We start from the raw sequence: 15,639 nt of genomic DNA, 5'->3' as shown, positions 1-15,639 counted from the left end.
GTCGGTGTTCAGGCCAACCACCGCTGTGTTGTCAGCAAACTTAATGATGGTGTTTGAGTCGTGCGTGGCTACGCAGAAGGGGCCCCCGTGTTGAGGGTCAGCATGGCGGATGTGTTGTTGCTTACCCTCTCAACTTGAGGTTGGACCGTCCAGGATCCAGTTGCAGAGGGAGATGTTCAGTGCCAGGGTCCTGAGCTTAGTGATGACCTTGGAGGGCACTGTAGTGTTGAATGCTCAGCTATTAGTCAATAAACAGCATTCTCACATAGGTGTTTCTATTTTCCAGGTGGGAGAGGGCAGTGTGGAGTGCAGACAGGTTACCTTGGTGTTCTTGGGCACAGGGACTAAGGTGATCTGCTTGAAACATGTAGGTATTACAGACTGCGTCAGGTAGAGGTTGAAAATGTCAGTAAAGAAACTTCACAGTTGTCCGGAACAGCTGGTGCTCTCATTCATGGTTTAGTATTGCTTGCCTCGAAACGAGCATAAAAGGAATTTATGCTGTCTGGTAGGCTTGTGTAACTGGGCAGCTTGCGGCTTGGTTTCCCTTTGAAAGCCGTGATAATTTGCAAGCCCTGCAGACCGAGCGCCACAGTCGGAGTAGTAGCATTCAATGTTAGTCCTGTATTGGAATTGTGACTCTTTGATGGATCGTTTCTGGTTGGGATATTGTGACGACCCTCCCACTCGGTCTGCTAAATTCTTTCTCTCTGCTCTTGTTTCCCTTAATAGGATGTCGGTGGGCGGAGCTGGGAGGGTTGTCAGCGAAATGGGACACACCTGGGCTTGGGTGTGTCCTGGGGATAAACACACCTTTCCCCCATACATCACCGAGACTCTCTCCATGCAGATACAATGTTGTTTTTGGTTGTGCACCAGCTGTTGTTAACAAAGAGACACACACCTCCCCCATTAACCTTACCCAAATCTGCCATTTGGTATTGACAATGCATAGAAAAACCATCTAGAAGTAAATATTATCCATGTTCTTGTTCAGCCACGACTCCGAGAAAAATAGAATATTACAGTTCATCAAGTCCCGTTGATAGGATAGTCAAGAACGAAGCTCGTCCAGTTTCTTCTCTAGTGATTGTACGTTCGCCAATAGAACGGAGGGTAGAGGGTGTTTATTTACTCGCCAACGTAGTCTTGTCAGGCAGCCCTCTTGTTTGCCTCTCATGCGCCGTCTCTTCCTCTTTCAAGTCCCGGAATTAGGGCCTGGTCTGGAATAAGCAGTACATCCACAGCTGCCGACTCGCTGAAGTAGAAATCTTCATCCAAATTGAGGTTAGTGATCGCTGTTCGGATGTCCGAAAGCTATTTCCTGTCATAGGAAATGATGGCGGAAATATTATTTACAAGAAAAGTTAAGGTCAGCATAAAAATACACACAAAATAGCATAATTGGCCAGGAGCCCGTAAAACGGTTGCTATCTACTGCAGCTCCATCTTCATACCAAAATGGCTGCTGTGGCTACTGCTAGCTAGCATGAGGATGAAAATGGCAGTTTTCATAGATAACTGGTAGTATTTCAATCTTCTTGATGTATAAGTGTGGATAAAGGTCAAATTTGGAGTACAATGGCATATCCCATCACTGCATTGAGGTATGTTTTCCGACCTATATCTTGTGTTAGCTCCACGATGTCTTTGATGTAACCTACCCATTCATAGAAGCCAACTGCTTAAGCGCCTATTGACTGTAGTATCTTCTTTAAGGGGGTGCTCTTTTGTTAAGATTCCTGACACTCGGTCTCAACGTTAACACGCATCGCTTGCGCTACTGTTTTGGAAACATAAGGAGCATATCTTTCATATTAGCGAGGAAAAATGTACTTAAATAAAAATATACACTTGCTGTAGCATTTGTAGCACAATGGGTCCTGTATCCAGACAAAAATGTTTAGAGAAGACATACGACAATGGAATGTAAGAGGAAGAATTTAATAGCATTCTCCAAGATATACATGCTCAGACTACAACAAAAATAGGTCTTGAGGAACCTCTTAAATGGCTAAAGTGTCTGTGCAATCTTGCTAACTGGCTACTGCAACAGTGCATGTTTTGGGCTTTTTGGCCCATTAATGGAAAAGGTGAGCACATGTTGTATAGAGGAATGTACATCAGACATGATTTATGACAACATTTCTATATGCCATGAAATTAAACATATTTCAAATCAAATCAAATTGTATTTGTCACATGCACCAAATACAACACATTTACAAGCCCTTAAACAACAATGTTTTAAGAAAAATACCACAAAAAAATAAAAGTAACAAATAATTAAAGAGCCGCAGTAAAAGAGAAGTATCTTAAAGTAGACAGGAAATCAGATCCATATTACTGCACAAACTTTCCATCTACACGTCACTGCCGGATGATTGCATTACAATCAAAGGTGATTTTGTGCCATTACTAATCAGCTTCAACCTGGAGAACAACACGGTCTGCCGCTGCCGTTCATGGTGACATGACAAAGGACACTGCACAGAGTAAGATCCAACAATACATCTGTATCGATCTATCTATCGATCACATCTACTTGTTTTGTCCATTCTTTGGGCAGGAATTCCTGATGGTCCGGTGCAGCTGATCTTTATCTCTCCTGAAAGCCTGTTCATCGACCAGTGGTGGTCCTGGCTGAGGACCATCCAGGACAGGATATGCCTCCTGGCCGTGGACAAGGTGCACTGCATGACATTTAGAGTAAAAAAAAAATAAAGAAACGTATTGATGTCATTTGTCTCTTGCAAGCACATCATGCAACTCAAGTACATGCAGTAACTGTAAACACTTAACACATTCTTTGACACCATAATTCCCACCCCTGCAGAGAACTATACCTAAGCATGTGACATCTTTCAATAACATACCATTCTTTATTACTATTAATGCAATGGGTTTCACCAAAGTAACTCTGGTTTCAGATAAACGGTAATACTGTATGTACGCACACAAACATAAAAAGGAGAGCCCAACAGCTAAATCATACATCACACTTAAAAAACAACATTGGAGAGAGGTAATTGTTAAACAATTTAACTGCATCACAGGGGCGAATCCTTAAGGGAGACATATTTGAAGGTGCCTGCCGTCAGGGTCATCTTAATAGCTTGTTGCCCAATTCTGATGCTCACTGTCACAGCCACAGAGGCAATGGTGGATGACATGATAGAGAAGATTAATCTCCCCGTGTAGTCTGGCTGGATTGTCTCGGTTCTTTCCAACAGGTAATAATCTATGCGTTTACAATTTCCATGAAGAAATGCAATGGCAATATAAGGAAGGCAGTTGTTTAATTGAATGATCATCTCTACGAAGTGTTCCTACACATAGCTAAAGTCCAGTTTGTAACATGCTCCTTCGGATCTGTGTTTTTATTCGATATTATTACATTTTGGTGGCCTTTTACATTTTACTGACATGTACAGGAGTGGCAGATGGCCATATACGCTTCCTCTCACATGGCACCGTTTTACTGCGTAGGAGTGCGAGGCACTCAGGACAAATGAATGTCCCATGGGTAGGGGACACATTTGGAAAAACTAGTTTAGCAGTCCAGGGACTGGCTACTGAACCAAGACTGCACCTTTTAAAAAGCCTATGTTTCTTCTCAAATTCTCTGCTTCGGTTGCAGCAATTATTTGAGGAAGACATTGAAGAACACAAAAATACGTATACAACAAGAAATGAAAACACGTGTAAATAAATAGAAATGAGAAAATATGTTATGAGAAAAACTAAAAATATACTATAATAAATTACGATATCAGTTTGAGTTTAGTCTAGGATGCTATAGGGATGCTAGGATACTCTAATATGCACTAGAATTTAGTAGGGACAGGTGCTGCATTTTCTTTCGCCTTTTGTACAGAGTGGTGCAACGTGATGATGTTATTGGAGAAGTTTGCTTCACAAATATCTGGAGGCCCCAGGTAGGCACACACGTACAGCCATGTGGATCTGTGCAAAATTGCACAGTAAGTGTAGATTTTTTATTTTAAAGATTATTTCTCGCTGATATTAAAGATAAAGGAAGGGTGACCAAGAAAAATGAATTGGTACAGTTTAAGGCCAAGTGGCAAACAATATTGCAGGCGCTAGGGATAGGGGTATGAGCATGCAGATCTGGGCAGATGAGATGTTATTTTTTGTGTGTCTGTAAGTTGTTGTTCGTATGTATATATGTTTGTATCTGGAGTGAAACCTTTTTTTAAGATAAGGGGCATATCAGCATATGTTTTGAAAACCAGTTTGAAATGGATGATTATTGACGTTTATTAACATCTAAACACACCCACTATCGGCTTCACATGAAGCCAATAGTGGGTGAATGTAAGGGCTGAAAACCCTACAAACAGAGAAGGGTTTTCAAGAGATAAATCTAACCATGATTGCGTGCAAACCCCAGTGCAGCTCAGTGTAAACAAGCATAATGATAGGATCTGTATCTTCTGGTAAGTCCTACTGTACATTATGAAGTTCAATTAATTGTACAGACAGGGTTTCTGTCACGAGCTACATAAGCTAATAAGTGTTACTGACCAATTATTCCAAGTATACATAGGTGGCCCTGGCTATAAAAAAAAAAAAAAATTGTATTAAAGACTGTCGAATCGATCGCTTGTTGTGAATGTCAATGACCCCAAGAGGACGAAACACGCGCGTCTGCGCAGTTGTCTCTCAGGACCACAGAGGAGAGCGACTACAGCAACGCCGTATATCACGTGACCTTGTGCTGGCTGAGTGAATCGTGTTAGCAGGTAATAAAAAGCAAATCTCGTTCAGACGCTCAATGTTTTTCTTTATACTTGAGCCAATTTGAACCCTTTCATAGTCTTGTCCCTCTCGAAGTGTAATGTCACTGATTCATTTGTCTGTTTACACCAGCTTTTCAGTCTTTATTTCGTTATTTTCTTTTGGCTTTTTCCCGACAAGTAATGTCGGGGGTTGGATTGTGTGCTGTGTGGCCATTTTCGTTAGAATTGATAAAGCTTTGTGGTTAGCTAGCATGTTATGATACCCGAAGAACGGCTGTTTATGATTGACCCTTGGGAATAACCCCCGTTAGTAACATTCAACGTGTGAGCAGGAATGTCAGCCCGTCGTGTTTTGGTATCTTATCTGCCGTAGATTGCCTAAACTGCATCGCTAACTAGCTAACGTTAGCTAGATACTTCGCTAGCTAGGACAAAGGGGTCCCACTGTCGGTCACTTTTGTGTATTATTTGTCATTTACAGTAGGACTAAAATCCACGCCAGTGCTGTATTTGAAACGCGCGCCGTTACATTTCAGTTAAAAACATTATCAAAAGTGTCAAGACAATTAAACAGTTAAGTGATTGTAAATGTCATATAATGGCATGCGTTCTTTATCATTAATTATAACTTAGCTAAATATGATGGCAAGCTATCTATAACACTTTAGTCTATTGTTTGCACACATTTGACGGATTCTATACCAGTGTTATATAAACATTTATGCATGTTTACTATTCGAGTGTGTTTGTCATATATTGTGTAGATGAAAAAGGTTTTATGAGTAACCAGCTAGAGGATGATGCCAAACTCCGTAGCTGCGGTAACTTGTATTATTGGACAACAGCAGGGAAATCTCTGTCGAGTTGACACAATATCTCATTACATTGTCTTGCATGGGAATGCGCTCGAATGAGAGTTGTAAACAAAAAAAATATAGGCCCTGGCTGTCTTTTCGCTAGCGTATTGCCTTCGCAAAGTCAACCTGATGTTGATGCTGCTGTCATCTCAGCTACAGATCAATAATCGAGCCCGTGTTTATTGTTGCATTACTGGAAGTTGCCAATGGCAGCTATGGTCACTTCGCCACTGACCTGCAGCTGCATTGTCCTCAGATATGAACCAGGCAGAGTAATATTTGATCTTCTCAGTTTATATATTGCAGTTTTGGACGTGTGCATACAGTGCATTCGAAAAGTATTCAGACCCCTTGACTTTTTCCACATTTTGGTACATTACAACCTTATCCAAAATTGATTTAAATACTTTTTTCCCTCATCAATTTACACACACTACCCCATAATGATTTTTGCAAATGTGTGTATATATATGTATTTACATAAGTATTCAGACCCTTTGCTATGAGACATCAAATCAAATTTTATTTGTCACATACACATGGTTAGCAGATGTTAATGCGAGTGTAGCGAAATGCTTGTGCTTCTAGTTCCGACAATGCAGTAATAACCAACAAGTAATCTAACTAACAATTCCAAAACTACTGTCTTATACACAGTGTAAGGGGATAAAGAATATGTACATAAAGATATATGAATGAGTGATGGTACAGAGCAGCATAGGCAAGATACAGTAGATGGTATCGAGTACAGTATATACATATGAGATGAGTATGTAAACAAAGTGGCATAGTTAAAGTGGCTAGTGATACATGTATTACATAAGGATGCAGTCGATGATATAGAGTACAGTATATACGTATGCATATGAGATGAACAATGTAGGATATGTAACATTATATTAGGTAGCATTGTTTAAAGTGGCTAGTGATATATTTTACATCATTTCCCATCAATTCCCATTATTAAAGTGGCTGGAGTTGAGTCAGTGTCAGTGTAATGGCAGCAGCCACTCAATGTTAGTGGTGGCTGTTTTTCAGTCTCTCGGTCCCAGCTTTGATGCACCTGTACTGAACTCGCCTTCTGGATGATAGCGGGGTGAACAGGCAGTGGCTCGGGTGGTTGTTGTCCTTGATGATCTTTATGGCCTTACCGGAAACATCGGGTGGTGTAGGTGTCCTGGAGGGCACATGCGCATCCTGTTTCCATTGATCTACAACTTGATTGGAGTCAGCCTGTGGTAAATTCAATTGATTGGACATGATTTGGAAAGGCACACACCTCTTTATATAAGGTCCCACAGTTGACAGTGCATGTCAGAGCAAAAACCAAGCCGTGAGGTTGAAGGAATTGTCTGTATAGCTCCGAGACAGGATTGTTTCAAGGCTCAGATCTGGGGAAGGGCATCAAAACATTTCTGCAGCATTGATCGTCCCCAAGAACACAATGGCCTCCATCATTCTTCAATTGAAGAAGTTTGGAACCACCAAGACTCTTCCTAGAGCTGGCCGCTTGACCAAACTGAGCAATTGGGGGAGAAGGGCCTTGGTCAGAGAGGTGACCAACAACCCGATGGTCACTCTGACAGATCTCCAGAGTTTCTCTGTGGCGATGGGAGAACTTTCCAGAAGGACAACCATCTCTGCAGCACTCCACCAATCAAGACTTTATGGTAGAGTGGCCAGACAGAAGCCACTCCTCAGTAAAAGGCACATGACAGCCCACATGGAGTTTGCCAAAAGGTCACCTAAAGGACTCTCAAACCGTGAGAAACAAGATTCTCTGGTCTGACGAAACCAAGATTGAACTCTTTGGCCTGAATGCCTAGCGTCACGTCTGGAGAAACCAGGCACTGCTCATCACCTAGCCAATACCATCCCTATGGTGAAGCATGGTGGTGACATCATCATGCCGTGGGGATGTTTTTCAGGGACTGGGAGACTAGTCGGGTTCGAGGGAAAGATGAACGGTGCAAAGTACAAAGAGATCCTCTATGAAAACCTACTTCAGAGTGCTCAGGACCTCAGACTGGGGCGAAGGTTCACCTTACAACAGAACAACGACCCTAAGCACACAGCCAAGAAAACCTAGGAGTTGCTTCGGGGCAAGTCTCTGAATGTCCTTGATTGGCCCAGCCAGAGCCCAGACTTGAACCCGATCGATCGAACATCTCTGGAGAGACCTGAAAATAGCTGTGCAGCAATGCTCCCCATCCAACCTGACAGAGCTTGAGAGGCTCAGCAGAGAAGAATGGGAGAAACTCTCCAAATACAGGTGTGTAAACACATTTCAAGATTGTTTTGATCACGCAGACTGAAATATGTTTCAGTCAGCCTCAGAGAACAACATTGACCTACACGCTGACTCGCTGAGTGCATTTATAAAGAAGTGCATTGGAGATGTTGTACCCACTGTGACTATTAACACCTACCATAACCAGAAACTGTGGATGGATGGCGGAATTCGCGCAAAACTGAAAGTGTGACCCACCACATTTAACCATGGAAAGAGGTTGGGAATATGTCTGAATATAAACCGTGTAGTTATTCCCTCCTCAAGGGAATCAAACAAGCAAAATGCCAGTACTGGGCTAAGGTGGAGTCGCAATTCAACGGTGCAGACACGAGACGATTGTGGTAGGGTCTACAGGAAATCACAGACTACAAAAAGAAATCCAGCCACGTCACGGACACTGACGTGACGGTTCCAGACAAACTAAACACCTTCTTTGCCCGCTTTGAGAATACAGTGCCACCGTCGCGGCCCGCTAATAAGGTCTGTGCCCCTCTCCTTCTCCGTGGCTTATGTGAGTAAAACATTCAAACATGTTAACCCTCGCAAGGCTGCTGTCTCAGACGGCATCCGTAGCCGTGTCCTCAAAGCATGTGCAGACCAGCTGGCGGGTGTGTTTACGGACATATTCAATCGCTCCCTATCCCAGTCTGTTGTCCCCACATGCTTCAAGATGGCTACCATTGTTCCTGTACCCAAGAAGGCAAAAACAACTGAACTAAATGACTACTGCCCAGTAGCCCTCACTTCCGTCATCATGAAGTGCTTTGAGAAGACTAGTCAAGGATCATATCACCTCCACCTTACCGTCCACCCTAGACCCACTTCAATTTTCATAACGCCCAACAGGTCCACAGACGATCTCCATCACACTGCACACTGCCCTATCCCATCTGGACAAAATTAATTCCTATGTAGGAATGCTGTTCATTGACTACAGCTCAGCATTCAACACCATAGTACCCTCCAAGCTCATCATCAAGCTGGAGGCCCTGGGTCTCAACCCCACCCTGTGCAATTGAGTCCTTGACTTTCTGACGGGCCGCCCCCCAGGTGGTGAAGGTAGGAAACAACGTCTCCACTTTGCTGACCCTCAACACAAGGGCCCTACAAGGGTGCGTGCTCAGCCCCCTCCTGTACTCCCTGTTCACCCACGACTGCGAGGCCATGCTTGCCTCCAAGTCAATCATCGAGTTTGCAGGTGACACGACAGTAGTGGTCTTGATTACCAACAACGACGAGGGCACTTGGAGTGTGGTGACAGGAAAAGGAGATGATCGTGGACTTCAGGAAACAGCAGAGGGAGCACCCCCCTATCCACATCGATGGGACAGCAGTGGAGAAGGTGGAAAGTTTTAAGTTCCTCGGCGTACACATCACAGACAAACTGACATGGTCCACTCACACAGACAGTGTGCTGAAGAAGGCGCAACAGCGCCTCTTCAACCTATTCAATAAAAGACATCTCAGGAGGCTGAAGAAATTCACCCAAAACCCGACAAACTATTAGAGATGCACAATTGAGAGTATCCTGTCGGGCTGTATCACCGCCTGGTATGGCATCTGCACCGCCCTCAATCACAAGGCTCTCCAGAGGGTGGTGCGGTCTACACAACGCATTACCGGGGGCAATCTACCTGCCCTCCATGACACCGACACCTACAGCACCCGATGTCACAGGAGGCCAAAATGATCTTCAAGGACATCAACCACCCGAGCTATTGCTTGTTCACACTGCTACCATCCATAAGGCGAGGTCAGTACAGGTGCATCAAAGCTGGGACTGAGAGACTGAAAAACAGTCTCAAGGCCATCAGACTGCTAAACAGCAATCACTAACTCAGAGAGGCTGCTGCCAACATGGAACCCCAATCACTGGCCACTTTAATAAATGGATCACTAGTCACTTTATACAATGCACTCTAAGTAATGCCACTTTAATAATGTTTACATATCTTACATTACTCATATCACATGTATTTTATACCATCTATTGCACCTTGCTTTTGCTGTTCGGCCATCGCTCATCCATATACTTACATGTACATATTCTCATTCACCCCTTTAGATTTGTGTGTATTAGGTAGTTGTTGGGGAATTGTTAGATTACTTGTTAGATATTATTGCACTGTCGGAACTAGAAGCACAAGCATTTCGCTACACTTACATTAACATCTGCTAACCATGTGTATATGAGAAATAAAATTTGATTTGATTTAGCATCATACCCAAAACTAATTGAGGCTGTAATCGCTGCCAAAGGTGCTTCAACAAAGTACTGAGTAAAGGATCTGAATACTTATGTAAATGTTCTATTATATATATATATATATATCATTTTTTAATTATTATTATATATATATATATTTTATACATTTGAAGAAAAAATCACCATGTTTTTGCTTTGTCATTATGGGGAATTGTGTGTAGATTGATGAGGGGGGAAAACGATTTAATCCATTTTAGAATAAGGTTGTAACGTAACAAAATGTGGAAAAAGTGAAGGGGTTGGAGTATTTTACGAATGCACTAGAGCTAGCCCATTAATGGAATAAAGGAGCCTAACATTATTCATTATAGTCAAGGACCCAACACTTTCTGTTTAAAGGCGACTTGTCTCTAAGCCAAAACAGTCAAATACTAAATACAAATCTAGCTAAATGTGAATTGATTCTCAATTATGGTAAGGTTCTAGAAACATAGATAAATCCCTCTACTTTCATATCACGTCAAAATAATTTCACCAATGCAAAATACACATTTACTATACACTGTTTCAACAGTTGCAACCGACACTCAGGATTGCACAATCCCTCCAACCGTGTTGATGTGGGGACGTGTTTGATACAGGCTACACATGAGTATATACACACACACCAGGGAATGCATTTCAGCTCAGAAGAAACTACAAAGGGAATCGGGACTATTTGAACAACCCAGGCCTAACGTATAACAACAGACCTATTTGTCTTATCTTATACCTGCCTGCAGTGAATAGGGCAAATACCGTAAGTGACGTTATTCATTTTTATCCACCCCCCACACACCAACCCCCCCCCCCCTTCTCTGTCTTCCAGATTTTTCTATTTTGTACATACATTGTTTTGTATATACTGTATATGATGACATCGTTGGGCGGCGACAAAGCCCGGGGCACTCGGGACAAAGCGCTGCCTGCTGCCACACACGCAACTCAACCACAGAAACAGCTCCAGGTGAGTGACACACACGCAACCAGTATTTTCCACTAGCGCCGGTTGTCGGCTATACAAATGATTTGCAGACTCATATTCAGCCGTGTACATTTTCCACTTAACTTAACTAGGCTACTTTTCAATTGGTTTCTTAAAAATAAGTCTGCAGAGCCCTCCCCTGCTAGATCAAATCATACGTTATTTGTCACACGCGCCGAATACAACAGTGAAATGCTTACTTACAAGCCCTTAACCAACAATGCCGTTTGAAATAAGTGTTAAATCAAAAATAAAAGTAACAAATTATTAAAGAGCTGCAGTAAAATAACAACAGCGAGGCTATATACAGGGGGTACCGGTACAGCGTCAATGTGAGGGGGCATCGGTCGAAGTAATTGAGGTACAATGTACATGTAGGTAGAGTTAGAGTGACTGTGACTGAATATGCATCTTCTAGCAATCTATTAATAGGATAGGCGCCTGTCAGTCACGAAGTGAGCGATGACAGGGAAACACTGCCTCTCGGCATCTGGGTGTATGCGCTGTGGTTGCGGTCATATTTATTTACACTGAGGGAGAGGGCGTGAATTTACAGGTCCCATATAATGTGGTGACAATGAGTCAATCCACTTAGACTATTGTTTTTCTGGCACATTCATTTATTGTCTTTCGCGTGCAGGGTCCAACATTAACAACAAAGTCACTGCCTGCAGGACCAGTAACATCTCAGCACAGTTTTGCATTCCGGTTCAATATTTACCTGCTCTGTCGCAGTCTTTCATTGAAGACTACACACACAAATGTCATGCTACACTGAACAAAAATATAAACGCAACATGTAAAGTGGTCCCATGTTTCATGAGCTGAAATAAGATCCCAGAAATTTTCCATACGCACAAAAGCTTATTTCTCTCATTTTGTGCTCAAATGTGTTTACATCGCTGTTAGTGACCATTACTCCTTTGCCAAGATTATCCATCCACCTGACTAACCCTACCAACAGCTCTACACCCCCCCCCCCCCCCCCACACACACACTTCTCCTTCACCCAAATCCAGAAGGCTGATGTTCTGAAAGAGCTGCAAAATCTTGATCCCTACAAATCAGCTGGGATAGAAAATCTGGACCATCTCTTTAAAAAATTATCAGCCAAAATTGTTGCAACCCCTATTACTAGCCTCTTCAACCTCTCTTTCGTATCGTCTGAGATCCCCAAAGATTGGAAAGCTGCCGCGGTCATCCCCCTCTTCAAAGGGGGAGACACTCTAGACCCAAACTGTTATAGACCAATATCCATCCTGCCCTGCCTTTCTAAAATCTTTGAAAGCCAAGTTAACAAACAGATCACCGACCATCATCTGCACATTTATTACTCCAGTGTTAATGCTAAATGGTAATTATTTCGCCTCTATGGCCTATCAATGGCCTTACCTCCCTTACTCTTCTACATTTGCACACACGGTACATAGATTTTTAAATTGTGTTATTGACTATACATTTGGTTATGTGTAACTGTGCTGTTGTTTTTGTCACACTGCTTTGCTTTATCTTGGCCAGGTTGCAGTTGAAAATGAGAACTTGTTCTCAATTGGCCTACCTGGTTAAATAAAGGTGAAAAAAAAGGTGTGGCATATCAAGAAGCTGATTAAACAGCATGATCATTACACAGGTACACCTTGTGTTGGGGACTTTAAAAGGCTACTCTACAATGTGCAGTTTTGTCACACAACACAATGCCACAGATGTCTCAAGTTGAGGGAGCATGCAATTGGCATGCTAGCTGCAGGAATGTCCACCGGAGCTGTTGCCAGAGAATTTAATGATCATTCTTTTACCATAAGCCGCCTCCAACTAAGTTTTAGAGAATTTGGCGGTGCGTCCAACCGGCAATGGTGTAAAAATACTTTAAGTACTACTTAAGTCGTTTTTTCGTGGTATTTGTACTTTATTTTACTATTTATATTTAACTACTTTTACTTTCACTTCACTACATTCCCAAAGAATACGATTGACTTTTTACTCCATGCATTTACCCTGACACCCAAAAGTACACATTTCATTTCAATGCTTAGCAGGTCAGGAAAATGGTCCAATTCACGCACTTATGAAGAGAACATATCTGGTCATCCCTACTGCCTCTGATCTGGCGGATTAATTAAACACACATACTTAATTTAAGAATTTGTGTTTGAATGTGCCCCTGGCTATCTGTAAATTAAACATTTAAATAAAATGATGCCGTCTTGTTTGCTTAATATAAGCAATTTGAAATTATTTATACTTTTACTTTTGATACTTAGGTATATTTCAAACCAAATACTTTTAGACTTTTACTCAAGTAGTATTTTACTGGGTGACTTTTCATTTTCTATTAACGTTTCTTTACTTTTACTCAAGTATGACAATTTGATACGTTTTCCACCACTGCCAACCAGCCTCACAACTGTAACCACGCCAGCCCAGGACCTCCACATCCGGTATTTTCTATATGAAGTCTATCAGGACTTGCCAGACGTTATAGTGAGTTACTCGTCAGTAGCCTACCGAATTGCATCGGTACGAGAACTGTTCATTTAGCTACCTAATTTGCATACTGCTAGACGTTTTTGTGATTTTTCTGCAGATAAATTGTGAAAACATTTGACGAAGATGGTGAATCCTAGACTAGTGGAGAGAGAGCATCAGTTTGGATTGAATTTTTTAAAAGCTAATGGTACTTAGTTGTGGCCAAATATATTGGCACCCTGGCACCTTTCTTAAATCATTCCCTATTTTTTCTGAAACAAGTTAAAATTGAAAAACACTTTTGGTCTCCACACCTTGTTATTGGAGTTAAAACATTGCACAACACATTTTATTTTTGGAAACTTAAGTTGGCTATTTTTAATTTAGAAAATCAAGGCATGGACAAGGCTCTCCAGAGGGTGGTGCGGTCTGCACCACCCTCTGGACAAAATTATTGGCAAGATGGACAAAATTATTGGTGCCCAGGAGCTACCACTTAGTTGCACAGCCTTTGGCCAAGATAACTGAGAAAAACATTTATTGTAGCCATCAATGAGCCATTACTGGCAAGTTGGCCCACTATTCAACAGCAAACTGCTCAAATTTTTCGATGTTTGAGGGATGCCTTCAACCAACTGATGTTTTCAGATCTTACCACAGGTTTTTGGATGTGATTCAAATCTGGACTCTATGCTGGCCATTTCAGAGCAGTCGATAGTTTCATCTTGAACCGTTCCTGGGTGCTATTTGATGTGTGTTCAGGGTTGTTGTCTTGCTGGAAGACCCACAATCTTCAATGGAAAAACTATTTTTGGACTGGGTTGAACATTGGACTCAAACACTTGATAATCAGCTGATTTCATGATGACGTGTACGTTCAAGGCCCCCAGTACCAGAGGTAGCAAACAACCCTACAGCATTATCAAACCTCCCCATGTTTGATTGTAGGGGGTTATTTTGAGGGTATGCTTAATTTGGTCATCAGTAGAACGGTGCAGCAAGCTCATTTGAGGCTACAAGAAGCATTGGCCAAAGGCTGTTCAACCAAGTACTAGCTCCGAGGTGCCAATAATTTTATCCATGCCATTTGTCTTTATTTTCTAAATGAAACATTTAAGCTGAAGGTTACAGAAATAAAAAATGTATTCTGTAAAATGTAGAAAATCCAATAAAGTGTGGAGACATTTTTTTCTTCATTTTAAACTTCATTTATAAATAAGAAATTATTTAAGAAAAGTGCAAGGGTGACAATATATTTGGCTGCAATTGTATATGGTATTTTGAAGGATATTGATATATACAGTGCCTTCAGAAAGTATTCACACCCCTTGACTTTTTCCAAATGTTGTTGTGTTATAACCTGAATTTAAAATGGATTAAATTGAGATTTTTTTTCACTGGCCTACACACAATACCCCATAATGTCAGTGGAATTCTGTTTTTAGAAATTGTTACATATGAATTAAAAATGAAAAAATGAAATATCTTGGGTCAATAAGTATTTGTTATGGCAAGCCATAAATTCTGTCATCAAGGGTGGCTACTTTGAATAATCTCAAATATTTTTTTGGTTTGTTTAACACTTTGTTGGTTACTACATGATTCCATATGTGTTATTTCATAGTTTTGATGTCTTCACTATTCTACAATGTAGAAAATAGTCAAAACAAATAACCCTTGAATGAGTAGTTGTATTCATACTTTTGACTGGTGCTGTATTCATACTTTTGACTGGTGCTGTATATGTTTTGTGCTCTATCACTCCCCTATTACTAAACACAAATGATCTATAACTGGGCTAATAACTCACTAACCAGCAGAGGATATGAACAAACCGTCTATTTGCATAAAGGCCTACTGGAGCTCTGATTGTTTATGCCGCACCGGTCTGTGTAGAGTATGGGCGAAGTAGTGCATGTCAATGCATTAGAATCCTACTCCGATGCGTTCTGCATTCAACAAAATCCCTTGCATAGTTTTGTTTTGCATTGAAAGTGGCTAATATTGTGCTGATTCGATCACAATTGCAA

The 15,639-nt window shown here is 41.5% G+C and overlaps 1 protein-coding gene and 1 long non-coding RNA gene across 5 annotated transcripts in view; one reads left to right on the top strand and one right to left on the bottom strand.

Annotated features, from left to right (window-relative positions):
- Nucleotides 1-1,925: 1,925 nt before the first annotated feature.
- Nucleotides 1,926-14,399, bottom strand: LOC135560198 (uncharacterized). Its single transcript, XR_010458772.1, has 2 exons — nt 14,265-14,399; nt 1,926-2,693 (listed from the first exon to the last, which is right to left on the bottom strand). It is a non-coding gene; the product is annotated as an uncharacterized LOC135560198 (long non-coding RNA).
- ubap2a (ubiquitin associated protein 2a) overlaps nt 4,673-15,639 on the top strand; it is a 40,501-nt gene continuing 29,534 nt past the window's right edge. For all 4 annotated transcript variants that reach the window (XM_065001627.1, XM_029682423.2, XM_029682424.2 and 1 more), the window contains exons 1-2: nt 4,673-4,766; nt 10,988-11,125. In XM_065001627.1, coding sequence (XP_064857699.1) covers nt 11,030-11,125 — 96 coding nt within the window. In that variant the 5' untranslated portion in view covers nt 4,673-4,766; nt 10,988-11,029. The remainder of the gene's footprint in view (nt 4,767-10,987; nt 11,126-15,639) is intronic.

This window comes from Oncorhynchus nerka, linkage group LG15 (assembly GCF_034236695.1).
Source record: "Oncorhynchus nerka isolate Pitt River linkage group LG15, Oner_Uvic_2.0, whole genome shotgun sequence".
Taxonomy (NCBI): Eukaryota; Metazoa; Chordata; class Actinopteri; order Salmoniformes; family Salmonidae; genus Oncorhynchus; species Oncorhynchus nerka.
Note: the sequence above shows the minus strand (reverse complement) of the source record. Positions and strands in the feature narration are given on the sequence as shown.